This window comes from Sus scrofa, chromosome 14, assembly GCF_000003025.6.
Source record: "Sus scrofa isolate TJ Tabasco breed Duroc chromosome 14, Sscrofa11.1, whole genome shotgun sequence".
In the NCBI taxonomy this organism is placed as follows: domain Eukaryota; kingdom Metazoa; phylum Chordata; class Mammalia; order Artiodactyla; family Suidae; genus Sus; species Sus scrofa.
In genome coordinates this window covers 133877558-133891579 of record NC_010456.5, presented here as the reverse complement: position 1 = coordinate 133891579, position 14022 = coordinate 133877558, and the positions used below count along the sequence as shown (strand labels likewise).

At 49.4% G+C, this 14022-nt stretch overlaps 1 protein-coding gene across 2 annotated transcripts in view; it reads right to left on the bottom strand.

The window, feature by feature from the left end:
- Positions 1-14022, bottom strand: part of LHPP (phospholysine phosphohistidine inorganic pyrophosphate phosphatase) — a 135130-nt gene that overhangs the window by 107595 nt on the left and 13513 nt on the right. For both annotated transcript variants that reach the window (XM_021071963.1, NM_001243608.1), the window contains exons 2-3: positions 9444-9631; positions 700-853 (exon numbers count right to left, since the gene is read on the bottom strand). In XM_021071963.1, the coding sequence (XP_020927622.1) occupies positions 700-853; positions 9444-9631 (342 nt within the window). The remainder of the gene's footprint in view (positions 1-699; positions 854-9443; positions 9632-14022) is intronic.

Sequence of the window (14022 nt, the reverse complement as noted above, 5' to 3'; positions counted from 1 at the left end):
GCAAGGCCAGGGATCGAACCTGCAACCTCATGGTTCCTAGTCGGATTCGTTAACCACTGAGCTATGACAGGAACTCCAACAGAGCGTTTTTAAAAGAGACACTCACGGGTTGTGAGGACCATTGTACAACTATAAATATAATAAAATTCGCTGTGTTAAATAAATAAAAGAGACACTAAGGCCCGAGAACAAGACTCAAACAAAAATGTTGGTCACAAAAACGTGAGATCGCAACTTTCAGAGACTCTGCTCTGCAGCCACAGACAGAGCCCAGATGAGGGCACCCCACAGGCCTGGGAGTTTGTTTTTCACTCCTCAGGTGTCCCCTTGGCAAGATCTGTCGCTGCCTTGTGCTGAGTCCAGTGAAAATGCACCTGAACTCGGGACAGTCAACACTTGTCCCCTGAGATCTCCAGGGGTCTCCCCTGCAGTGACCGTCCCCTGCCTCCAGCCTCTCTGAGCCCCAAGGCCCCATGGAAGCCTAGCCAACCAACTCCTGAACACACACAGGGCATTTCCTCCAAAAGTTATCAGGAGAAAGGAAAGAAAAACGCAAGAAAAAGGGAGGGAAGGAAGAGGACCATCCCCTGAGCCCCCCGCACCCCCGTTTCCTGTCTTCTCAGCTGATTCCCTTAAGTCAGAGGCCCACAGAGCACTGTCCAAAGCAGCCAGAAAGGAGCCTCCCCGCAGCCCACTTACCCTTTTCCCAGCGAGAAGAGTATGGGCTTTTCCAGCTCCATGAGGACCTGGAATGCTTTATTCATGTTTTGATAAGAAAAGTCTTCTCCTGCATCAGCAATGACGACACAGTTTGGGTTGGATGTGTCAATCTGGCCAAATTCCGAGCGGACTCCTGGCAAGAGAGAAGGATAGAGCCCCGGGTGACGTGGTCTACCTGCCACCTCCCACTGCAAACACCTGCGTCTGCCTGGCCCGTTCTCAGGTGCTCTTTCCCAGCCTCCCGCTGCCCTGGGAGGTGGGCATGGAAGGGGTGTTAGTCTCATTTTACCAAGGAAAGAATTCTGGATCCCCACAGTTAGAGAGCTTGTTGGGAGATGTGAAATAATTGTTATGATTATTATACAACTACAGATGTGATAAATTCATTTGAGTAGTAAAAAAAATAAAAAATAAATTAAATAAATAAATAAATAAATAAAGAGAGCTTGTTAGGAGAAAGATGCAGACGCAGCTCGGATCCCATGTGGCTGTGGCTGTGGTGCAGGCCGGCAGCTGTAGGTCTGATTAGACCCCTCACCTGGGAACCTCCATATGCCAAGGGTGCAGCCCTAAAAATCAAAAAAAAAAAAAAAAAAAAAAGATGATGGAAGAGTAAGACATGGGGCTAACCTTCTCCCACAAACACATCAACACCCCCCCCAAAAAAAACCATCTACAGGTAGAACGATTCTCACAGAACTTCTACTGAACACTGGCAGAAGACCTCAGACCTCCAAAAAATGGCAAAAAACAACATAATACCTTGTACTGGTTAAGACTGAGATCAAACTGAGTTGTGGCTGCCAAGGAGGAATGGGTAGGGAGTAAGGTGAACTGGGTGTTTGGGGTTGGTAAGATGCAAACTATCGCATTTAGAATGGATGAGCAATGAGGTCCCGCTGTACAGGTCCAGCTGTCCTGCTTTATGGATTTAAAAAATTAAAGTGGAGTTCCCATCGTGGTGCAGTGGTTAACGAATCCGACTAGGAACCATGAGGTTGCGGGTTCGATCCCTGCCCTTGCTCAGTGGGTTAAGGATCCGGCGTTGCCGTGAGGTGTGGTGTAGGTCACAGACGCGGCTCAGATCCCGTGTTGCTGTGGCTCTGGTGTTGGCTGGTGGCTACAGCTCTGATTCGACTCCTAGCCTGGGAATCTCCATATGCCGCAGGAGCAGCCCTAGAAAAGACAAAAAGACAAAAAGACAAAAAAAAAAAAAAAAGAATAAAAAATAAAAATAAATAAAAAATTAAAGTAATCACAGTGAGGTACCACTTCATACCCCACAGAAAGGGTGGAATTAAAAAGACTGACCAAGGAGTTCCCTTCATGGCTTAGCAGTTAACAAACCCAACTAGCATCCATGAGGATGTGGGTTTGATCCCTGGCCTCGCTCAGTGGGTTAGGGATCCGGTGTTGCCATGAGCTGTGGTGTAGGTTGCCAACAAGGCTCAGATTTGGTGCTGCTGTGGCTGTGGTGTAGGCCAGCAGCTGCAGCTCCAATTGGACCCCTAGCCTGGGAACCTCCATATGCCATGTGTGTGGCCTTAAAAAGCAATAAATAAATAAATAAATAAAAATTAAAAAATAAAAGCACAGACAAGAGCAAGTGCTGGCGAGGAGACCGAGCAGCAGGAATGAAAAATGATACAGCCCCTCTGGGAAAAGGGCTGGAAGTTTCTTATAAAACTGAACAGACACCTAGCCTGGGACCACTCCTAGGTACTTACGCTAAAGAACTGTACAGGAATGTTCACAGCAGCTTTATCCCTAACAGCCGAAAGCCAGAAATGACTCAGGTGTTTATCATCAGAGGAACAGATAAACAAACCATGGAATGCCACTCCACAGTCAAGAGAAAAGACCCACTGATACGTCCACCAAACAGGAAGGTGGGTGAAGGAGGCCCTGCACACAAACGCGGGGCTGCTCGCAGGCCTGAGCTCAAACCCTGCATATCCAGGGAAAGGCCCACCACCCTCTCCCAGGAGATGGCCCCTGAGCTCCTGGAGACTGAGTAGTCAAGGTCAGCCACACAAGAGCTACATGCTGACCTTTTCGTTCTTTCTTTTTTTCTTTCTTTCTTTCCTTCTTTCTTTCCTTCCTTCCTTTCCCTTTCTCTTTCTTTCTTAATTTCCTCCTTCCTTCCTTTCTTTCTTTCACCTCTCCTGTGGCATATGGAAGTCCCTGGGCTAAGGGTCAAATCAGAGCTACAGCTGCAGGCCTACACCACAGCCACAGCAACACTGGATCCGAGCCATATCTGTGACCTACAGCACTGCTCACAGCAACGCCAGATCCTTAACCCACTGAGCACGTCCAGGGATCCCAAATATTCATGGACACTATGTTGGGTTCTTAACCTGCTGAACCACAATGGGAACTCACTGGCTGACCTTTGATAAGAACTACGGCACAAGGCTCCAGTGAGCTCTGGGTGACAGCCCTTTCCATAGACTGCCGCACCCTGCTGGGAGAATGAACTGCCAGGTGGTGCTCGGATTCTCCTGGTCTCTGCCCACAGGTGCCTTCCCTTTGCTGAGTTTAATCAGTATTCTTTCACTGTAATAAACCATAACCATGAGTAGGACCACTTTTCTGAGTCCTGTGGGCCCTTCTAGCAAATCATCAAGTCTGAGGGTAGCCTTGGGAACCCCAGACACAACTAGATATTGTATGAATCTATTTATAAGAGATTCTAGACATAGTAAACTTATTTATAATGGAAAAAAAATCCAAGTAGTGGGTGCCTTAAAGAGGTTTGGGGATGGATACTGACAGAAAAGGGCAGGAGGGAACTTTAGGAGGCATTAAGATAATGTTTTAGGTCTTTTTTTTTTTTTTTTTTTTTTTAATGGCTGCACCAGTGGCATATGGAAGTTCCCAGGCTAAGGGTTGAACTAGAGTTGCAGATGCTGGCCTACACCACAGCCACAGCAATGCCAGATCCAAGCTGCATCTTTGACCTATATTGGAGCTCATGACAACGCTGGATCCTGAACCCACTGAGCAGAGCCAGGGATCGAACACATATCCTCATGGATACTAGTCAGATTCATAACATGCTGAGCCACAAGGGGAACTCCTTGTTCTAGGCTCTTGATAGGGGTTTGAGTTACACAGATGTGTGCATTTGTCAAAAGTATGCTTGAGGAGTTCCCGTCGTGGTGCAGTGGTTAACGAATCCGACTAGGAACCATGAGGTTGCAGGTTCGGTCCCTGCCCTTACTCAGTGGGTTAATGATCCGGCGTTGCCATGAGCTGTGGTATAGGTTGCAGACGTGGCTCGGATCCTGCGTTGCTGTGGCTCTGGCATAGGCCGGTGGCTGCAGCTCTGATTCGACCCCTAGCCTGGGAACCTCCATATGCCGCGGGAGTGGCCCAAAGAAATAGCAAAAAGACTAAAAAAAAAAAAAGTATGCTTGAGCATTTCATATTTCAGTATATGTAAATTTCACATCAAAGGAAAAAAGTAAACAGACATTGAACTCTAGTTAATGATGTGAAGTGTTTAGGGAAAGCATACCAATGCCTGTGATTTACTGTGAAATGCATCAAAAAGATAAAGATGAAGAGACGGATGGAGGGATGGGCAGATATAGAATGAAGAAAACACAGCAAAATGTCACTGGTAAAATCAAATCGAAGGGCATAGAAATATTCCAAGTAAAATTCTTTCAGCTTTGCTATATGTTTGAAAACTCTCACAATAAAATGTTGGGGAGGAAAATTATCAACAATAAAACATGAGGGGAGTTTCCACCATGGCTCAGGCAGAAACCAATCTGACTAGCATTCATGAGGACACAGGTTCAATCCCTGGCCTCGCTCAGTGAGTTAAGGATTTGGCGTTGCTGTGATCTGTGGTGTAGGTCACAGACCAGGCTTGGATCCTGCATTGCTGTGGCTGTGGTGCAGGCCGGCAGATAGAGCTGTGATTCGACCTCTAGCCTCGGAATCTCCAAATGCCGCAGGTGCAGCCCTAAAAAGACAAAAAATAAAAAAAATTAAAAACAATAAAAAACAATACTAGCAAATGTAAAAGGACTATACATCACAATCAAGTGAGACTTATCCCAGGGATGCAAGGATTCTTCAACATCTGCAAATCAGTCAGGGTGATACACCACATTAACAAACCGAAAAATAAAAACCATACGATCCTCTCAATAGATGTACAAAAAGCTTTTGACAAAATCCAACACCCATTTCTGACAAAAACCCTTCAGAAAGTGGGCATAGAGGGAACCTACCTCAACATAATAAAGGCCATATACGTAGCATTGAGAACTATGTCTAGATACCTACATCGCAACACAACAATGGGAGGAAAAATTATGTATACATGTATGTGTAACTTGATTCCCATGCTGTACAGTGGGAAAAATAAAAAATAAAAAATAAATTTTTTTAGGAGTTCCCATTGTGGTGCAGTGGTTAACGAATCCGACTAGGAACCATGAGGTTGCAGGTTTGGTCCCTGCCCTTGCTCAGTGGGTTAAGGATCCGGCGTTGCCGTGAGCTGTGGTGTAGGTTGTAGACGCGGCTTGGATCCTGCGTTGTTGTGGCTGTGGTGTAGGCCAGTGGCTACAGCTCCGATTTCACCCCTAGCCTGGGAACCTCCATATGCTGCGGGAGCGGCCAAAGAAATAGCAAAAAGACACACACACACAAAAAAAACTTTTTTTTTTAAAGGCCATATGTGACAAACCCAGAGCTAACATCATTCTCAATGGTGAAAAGCTGAAAGAATTCTCATTGAGATCAGGAATAAGACAAGGATGTCTGCTCTCGCCACTACTCTTCAACATAGTTATGGAAGTCCTAGCCACAGCAATCAGAGAAGTAAAAGAAACAAAAGGTATCCAAATTGGAAAGGAAGACATAAAACTATCACTATTTGCAGATGACATGAGAATCCTAGAGACGCTACCAGAAAACTGTTGAGTTCATCAATAAACCTGGCAAAGTCGTAGGATACAAAATTAATACACAGAAATCTATTGCATTTCTATATACTAACAACGAAAGATCAGAAGGAGAAATTAGGGAAGCAATCCCGTTTACCATCACGTCAAAAAGAGTAAAATACTCAGGAATAAATCTACCTAAAAAGACAAAAGACCTATACTCTGAAAACTATGAGATACTGATGAAAGAAAGATGACACAAACAGATGGAAAGACATACCATGCTTCTGGATTGGAAGACTCAATATTATCAAAATGATTATACTACCCAAGGCAATCTACTGATTCAATGCAATCCCTATCAAATTACCAAGGACATTTTTCACAGAACTCCAACAAAATATTCTAAAGTTTGTTTGGAAGCACAAAAGACCCAGCATAGCCAAGCCATCCTGAGAAGGAAAAATGGAGCTGGAGGAATCAGGCTCCCTGACTTCAGACTATACTACAAAGCTCCAGTCATCAAAACCGTATGGTACTGGCGTAAAGACAGAAATATAGATCAGTGGAATGGATAGAAAGAATAGAATTAAACCCACACACCCACAGTCAACCACTCTATGACAAAGGAGCCAAGAATATACAATTGAGAAAAGACAGCCTGTACAATAAATGGTGCTGGGAAAACTGGACAGCCATGTGTAAAAGAATGAAATTAGAACACTTCCTAACACCATACACAAAAATAAACTCAAAATGGATTAAAGACCTAAATATAAGACCAGACACTATAAAACTCCTAAAGGAAAATGTATGCCAAACACTCTCCAACATAAACCACAGCAGCATCTTCTCAGACCCACCTCCTAGAGTAATGACGATAAAAACAAAAATTAACAAATGGGACTTAATTAAACTTAAAAGTTTCTGCACAGCAAAGGAAACCCTAAACAACATGAAAAGACAACCCACAGAATGGGAGAAAATCTTTGCAAATGAAGCAACTGACAAGGGATTAATCTCCAAAATTTATAAACATCTTCTGCAGCTCCATACCAAAAAAACAAACAACTCATCAAAAAATGGGCAGAAGATCTTAACAGACAATTCTCCAAAGAAGACATACACATGGCCAAAAAACACATGAAAAGATGTTCAACATCACTCATTATTAGAGAAATGCAAATCAAAACCACTATGAGGAGTTCCCGTCATGGAGCAGTGATTAACGAATCCGACTACGGACCAAGAGGTTGCAGGTTCGGTCCCTGCCCTTGCTCAGTGGGTTAACGATCCGGCGTTGCCGTGAGCTGTGGTGTAGGTTGCAGACGCGGCTCGGATCCCGTGTTGCTGTGGCTTTGGCGTAGGCCGGTGGCTACAGCTCCGATTAGACCCCTAGCCTGGGAACTTCCATATGCTGCAGGAGCAGCCCAAGAAATAGCAAAAAGACAAAAAAAAAAACACTATGAGGTACCACCTTACACTGGCCAGAATGGCCATCATCAAAAAGTCTACAAACAATAAGTGCTGGAGAGGGTGTGGAGAAAAGGGAACCCTAGTACCCTGTTGGTGGGAATGTAAATTGGTGCAACCACTGTGGAAAACAGTATGGAGATTCCTCAGAAAACTAAAAATAGAACTACCATTTGATCCAGCAATCCCACTCCTGGGCATCTATCCAGAGAAAACCGTGACTCAAAAAGACACATGTACTCCGATGTTCATTGTAGCACTACATACAATGGCCAGGACATGGAAACAACCTAAATGTCCATCAACAGAAGAGTGGATAAAGAAGATGTGATCCATATACATAATGGAATATTACTCAGCCATTAAAAGGAACGAAATACCAGCATTTTTAGCAACATGGATGGACCTAGAAATTATCATGCTAGTGAAGTTACACAGACGGTGAGACACCAACATCATACGCTGTCACTTACATGTGGAATCTGAAAAAAGGACACAGTGAATTTCTTTGCAGAACAGATACTGACTCACAGACTTTGAAAAACTTGTGGTTTCCAAAGGAGACAGGTTGGGGGGTGGGGGGATGCACTGAGGGTTTGGGATGGAAATGCTACAAAATTTGGTTGTGATGATCATCATACAACTATAAATGTAATAAAAATTCATTGAATAATAAAAAAACAATAAAATTTGGAAAAGATTCAAAGGCGGAAAACAGATACAGGACTCAGGTGAGGAAGGGCATGGGCCTTCCCCACAGCCTCTCCAGCTCCAACATCTGCTTCATGCTGTTGCCTCCTCATCTCGGGTTGTTCAACCCGCTCGCCCTCCCTCTGCCCCTGGGAGGGGAAGATTTTTCTTAAGTCTTTCTGTCTCGTTGAGGACCTGTTCTAAAGACATTGGCAGAGATCCTAGATCACAGAGGAAACACTTTGAGAAACACGATTTCTAAAGACTGGGCATGTGGCCCTCGACTGGCACCAGAGCTGCGGCCTGGACGCCCAGCCCCCAGAGAGCACTCTCCCTCTCTAGGAGGCCCCTGACCCCGCAAAGAGGCAGGAAAACAGGCTTGCTTCTGCCAGAGGTTTGTAAATGCCAAGTGCAAAGGGAGAAAGGAAGGGGCTCAGTGCAATGACAAGAAAGTGTCCTGAATTCTGAAGCCGAGGCTTCTGCGTCTTCTTTCTAAATACTCTGAAGGCAAAAAAGAAAAAAAGAAAAAGGAATGTCTGTTGTGGCTCAGCAGGTTACTTACGAACCCGACTAGTATCCATGAGGATTCGGGTTGGATCCCCCGGTCTCACTCAGTGGGTTAGGGATCCAGCGTTGCTGTGAGCTGTGGTGTAGGTCACAGATACAACTCGGATCCTGCGTGGCTGCGGCTGTGGTGTAGGCCGGCAGCTGCAGCTCCAATTTGACCCCTAGCCTGGGAATTTCCATATACCGTGGGTTCGGCCCTGAAAAGCAAAAAAGAAAAAAAAGAAAGAAAGAAAAAGAAAAAATTCTGAAGGTATCTGATACTGTTCCTTCCTCTTCATTCCAGAAAAACTCCCTGCTAAGGGTCAAAGGGGCTCTTTTCTTGCATGCGAACTAGTACCAGGAAGTAAAGCCATGCCATCTGCCAGAGAGCAGGGCTAGTTTGCACAAATAAAGACAGTTCAGAAACCTACGGATTTCTTTCTTTCTTTCTTTTTTTTTTTTTTTGTCTTTTTGCCATTTCTTGGGCCGCTCCTATGGCACATGGAGATTCCCAGGCTAGGGGTCGAATCAGAGCTGTAGCGGCCAGCCTACGCCAGAGCCACAGCAACACGGGATCCGAGCCGCGTCTACGACCTACACCACAGCTCACAGCCATGCTGGATCCTTAACCCACTGAGCAAGGCCACGGATCAAAGCCGAAACCTCATGGTTCCTAGTTGGATTCCTTAACCACTGAGCCACGATGAAACCTACGGATTTCAATCCAGCCTTCATCCTCCATCTCTCTCCCCTGCCCCCTCCCCGAGCCCCCGCAAACACAAACACACACACACACACACACACACACACACACACCCAGACGCTGGAATCTGGCCCCCTTGACGACTCCCAGCCCCTTTGCTCCATCCTAAATCACAGGAAGCAAACTCAAGGTTTTCCTCCAAAGAGCCATGTGGAACCCGCCTCTAACCGCCCTCTGCGGGAGGCAAGGATGGACCAGGCCAGGTCCCCAGGAGCCCATAGGAGTCAGGTGTTAGCTCTGTGTCCTGCCCAGCGGTTTGGCCCAGATAAGAAGGACTCCCTCCCCAGCCCCCACCTGGAACGGGGGCACCTTCACCCCCAGGTGCCAGGGTCCAGCAGGCCTACCATCGTGGACAAGCAGGTGTGGCCGCAGGCCTCGCTCTTTCAGGATCAGGCAGGTGGCCGGGGCTGGGGCGGTCACCTCGCCCTCGGAGATGTCGAAGCCCAGCCGCCGAAGCAGCCGCACCAGGTCCCCCCGGGACTTCTGTGACTCGTTGGTGCAGAACCTCACCTTCAGCCGGGACCGCTTCAGCCTGGAAGTGGGGAGATGGGGACGGGGGCTGTCAGTGCGCGCAGCCTCCTAGTGGAGGAGGCAACCCACGCGGCCCAGAGCAGGGCAGGGCACAGGGCGCCGCGGGTCCCTGGGCTGGGCCTGGACTGACCCCACGGATTTCAGGCTGGGATTTCTCACCCTCGCTGAGCCTGGCACGGTCTGAGACGCCCCGAGCCTCCCACCCGACCTCTGCCCACGCCTCTCCTTCTACCTGGTCATGAGCCCACCCTCCACCAGGGTACATGTACCAGTTCTCCCACCACCCGAGGCCCGCTCGACACCTTCCCACCTTGCCTGGCTGAAGGTCACCTCCCAGCCCGCTGGCCACCCCTGGGGACCTCCCACCACCACGAGCATCTCCACTTAGCATCTTGCTGAGCGGACCTGCCGTAACGCTGGACCCACATTTCCCCAAAGCACGAAGGGACCAAGCGGAGGGCGTCTTCCCTTCAGTCCCTGAAGAAAAGCTCGCCAGGAGGTGGTCAGGGACACGAGCCTGGGATGCCTGCAGGATGTCAGCGGCACTGACATCCTCCCTGCCCGAGGCCTAAAGAGGCCCCAGGGAGATAACTGTGACCCTTCTTCAGACGGCTGCCGAGCACCTACTGAGTGCCAGGCTGGGCGCCCGGAACTGCAGCAGCACCCACAGGCAGGATCTCTGACCCCTGGAGCCCTCAGTCAGTGGGGACGTGGAGTTGAGGGGGAGACCTCCCAAGGGGAATTAATGATGGAGACGAGAGAGGTGCTGGGAGCGACCACTGGGCGAAGGGACCCGGCGGCCAGGGAGGACGGGAAGGTGCGGGAGGCCTCCGGGGATGGACCTGGACCACGGTGAGGGAGCGGTCATGTTTAGCATCTGCAGAGAGCACGTGGGGTCACGGCAGACACCAGGCTGCAATTCAGGAGGCCCAGGAAGCTCCAGGGAAAAGGCGTCCCCTTCTCCCCGCATCCTGTGGAACGCCGCCCCCATCGCATCGCTATCTGTTTTCTTTCTAACACTAACGGTACCCCCAGTCATCTCCCTTACGTATCTGTTCCTCATCTCCCAGACCCGTGTGCTCCACGAGGTCAGGGAGGGGTCTGCCACACACCCCTGAGCTCCCCCAGTGCTTCCCACGCACAGCGCTTGGCACACGGCTCACCCCCATATGCGTTTGCTGAATGACTGAGTGATGGACAGTCAGCTGGTGAGAAGGACTGTTCCTTAGGGCCGCACCTACTGCCTCCCCCCACCCCAAGGGCACCCCGAGCCTGCAGCCTCCTCACAAGCCCCAACAGAAACAGGTGGGATTCCAGGGTGAAAACACCCATTCCTTCGTAACAATAAGCCTCCAGACACTCCAAGCATGGGCTCCGACAGAGGCGATTTGGGAAGATACTGGCAGATCACCCCACCACGGGGCAAAGGCGGCCGGAGATGCTGACAATGTCGTAATCAATAGCCCAGGGGATTCAGTCCCTTCTTAGTATTTGTCTTTCCTAATTGGAGGGTTATGAATTATCAATTATGTTGAGTGGTTAATTGCCCTTCATAAAGACAGCTTTTTGTATTTTTAAATTGGGTAGTTAATACTTTGTAACTAATAGCATCACCCCGTATGTCTCGGACAGATCTTCCTTGATTGGCGCCGGGGAGGTGGGATCGCACCCAAGTTAATGGAGCAGCTGAGAGAAGAAGGCAGGGGGTCCCGGGGGACTAATTATTGCTAATGGATTATGATGTGACCTTCTCAGAACAGTGAGCAATCGGTGTGACAGTGAGATGACAGTGTCTCACATCTGCTAGTCCAAACACAACTTCGACGCCCATAAAACATGAGGAAATAACAGACCCCACTTCAGGACACTTCAGCCACTGCTCTCTTTGGAAACACCAACGCAAGTTCGCCCCAAACACAGGCTTTAAAATCAAAGCACTCAGGAGTTCCCACCATGGCTCAGTGGAAACGAATCTGACTAGGAACCATGAGGTTGCAGGTTCGATCCAGGTTCAATCCCTGGCCTCACTCAGCAGGTTAAGGATCCAGCATTACCGCGAGCTGTGGTGTAGGCTGAAGATGCGGCTCGGGTCTGGCGTCCTGTGGCTGTGGTGTAGGCCAGCAGCAACAGCTCCAATTCAACCCCTAGCCTGGGAATCTCCATATGCTGCAGGTGTGGCCCTAAAATGCAAAAAAATAAAATAAAATAAAGAAGGTGGCTACCCAGGAGCCAGGAAGAGGACTCTCTCCAGAAACTGACCCCTCTGGCATGTTGATTCTGGATGGCCAGGCTTCAGAACTGAGAGGAGAGAAACCTCTGCTGCCAAGCCCCCAGGCCGTGGAATTCTGTGCTAAGACAGTCGAGGAACCAAGTCCTCGGCATGTCTCGGAGGGTCTGTGGCCAGATGTCAAATTCAGCCTCGGGAGGCCTGGAGCACCCCAACTCAATGTCAGGAAAGCCAGAGCCAGTGTGGCTTCAGGGCAGAGCCTGCAAAGGGCCTCCCAAAGGGAGCAAACCCAGGGATTTTGGCATTGGGCTGGGCCCAGCTCCAGGACGGGCCATGTCTCCTCGTACCCCAACACCCAAGAACCCTGGGGACAGGGGTGTGGCTCCAGCAAGGTAGCCCCTCTGAGACCACGGCCAAGGTCTCAGTCCACTGCACCCCCAGAGGGTGGGGCTTCACCCCACTTCCCCAGGCCACACAGGATCTGTGAACTGACCTTTACCTCGTGCCGGAGGCCAGGACGAGCTCTGAGTGACAACGTCGCCCGGTGCAATTACCGTGCATCACATGAACTGGTCCCTTGCAAATCACCTCGGACCTCACACATCTGCTGGCTGTCGGCATCTGCCAGGGGCGCTCACCCGAAAATAATGGAAACCCTCTCATTATCGCTCGGTAGCAGGTAGAGCGCTAGGACGAACACTGGACATCCCGACTGACCTTGGCACAGCTCCCCAGCCCGCTGCCCTCTGGGCTTGCTGAGGAGGGGCTGGGCGGGGGTGAGAAGACTCCCCCCCTCCCCAGCCCTTGAGAATCTGTCCCCTTCGGCAACCCAGAGGGCCCTCTCGTTTCTCTGAGCCTTGGCCTTCCCCCTCCCCGAGGGCCAAATCTTGCTCCTCCTTTTCAAGCCTAGTTCACATGCCCCCTCCTCCAGGAAGCCCCCTGGACCACCGTCTCTGCCCAGACAGAGCCCATTCTCATCCCACTTGGCTTTCACAGCCCTCAAAGCACAGCAACACTTCTGTGGGAAGCACCTAAGGGACCCACATTCGGGATCGGATGGGCCCCCCTGGTAACAGAACTAAGTCACTGGTCCCTGGAGGACCTTGGGAAGGAACCCCCACCCTGCCAGTCCCACCCATGGGCAGCACTACTTCACCACTGCTCCAGCGTCTGCCTGTAATCCTTTCTGGTGCAAGGTTTCTAGAGGATTCCACAGGAGAAGGCACAGTGGAGCTGGATAACAGCCACTGTCTGCTTTTGAGATCTTTGGCTGCTTCCCTTTTAGAAAGCCACAGAGGAGTTCCCACTGTGGCTCAGTGGGTTAAGAACCCAACTAATATCCATGAGGATGTGGGTTCGATCCCTGGCCCCGGTGACTGGGTTAAGGATCCGGCATTGCTGTGGCTGTGGCGTAGGCCTGGCGCCCGATTCAACCCCTAACCTGGGAACTTCCATATGCCGTGGGTGTGGCCATAAAAAGAAAAAAAAAAAAGGCGCAGAGATTAAAAATACACATTTGGAAAATTGAAACTTACAAAGTGTGTATTTGTCCAAAAAACCAATTTTTTAAATAGAAGGTCAAACAGGAGCCCATGAACAAACCAGGGACAGTTCAGCAGTTGAAACATAGTCTTTTTTTTGAAAAAGAAAAACAAAAGTTCCCACTGTGGCTCAGCAGAAACAAATCTGACTAGCATCCATGAGGACACAGGTTTGATTCCTGGTCTTGCTCAGTGGGTTAAGGATCCGGCATTGCCGTGAGCTGTAGTGTAGGCCGCAGATGCGGTTCAGATTCTGCATTGCTGTGGTTGTAGTATAGGCCGGCAGCTACAGCTCTGATTTGACCCCTAGCCCGGCAACCTCCATATGCTGCAGGTGCGGCCCTAAAAAGACAAAAAAGAAAGAAAGAAACCAGTTCTTGATGTACACTAGAGGCACCTGCATTGATTCTGGGGGGGACCCAGGCCAGCTCCCCAAATGCCCTGATGATGGGCATCAGCTCAGAGTCGGGGGCTGCCTTGTGGCTGAAGCAGAAGAGAAGGGCTTCTGCCCCCAGGAGAATGAGGCCCGGCTCTCCGGGTCCTGCACCTGCACTTTGCACGTGCCCTTGGCTGGGCATCCACGGGCCAGACTCTTGCAGGTCTTGAGTCCTGGCCATGAAGTGG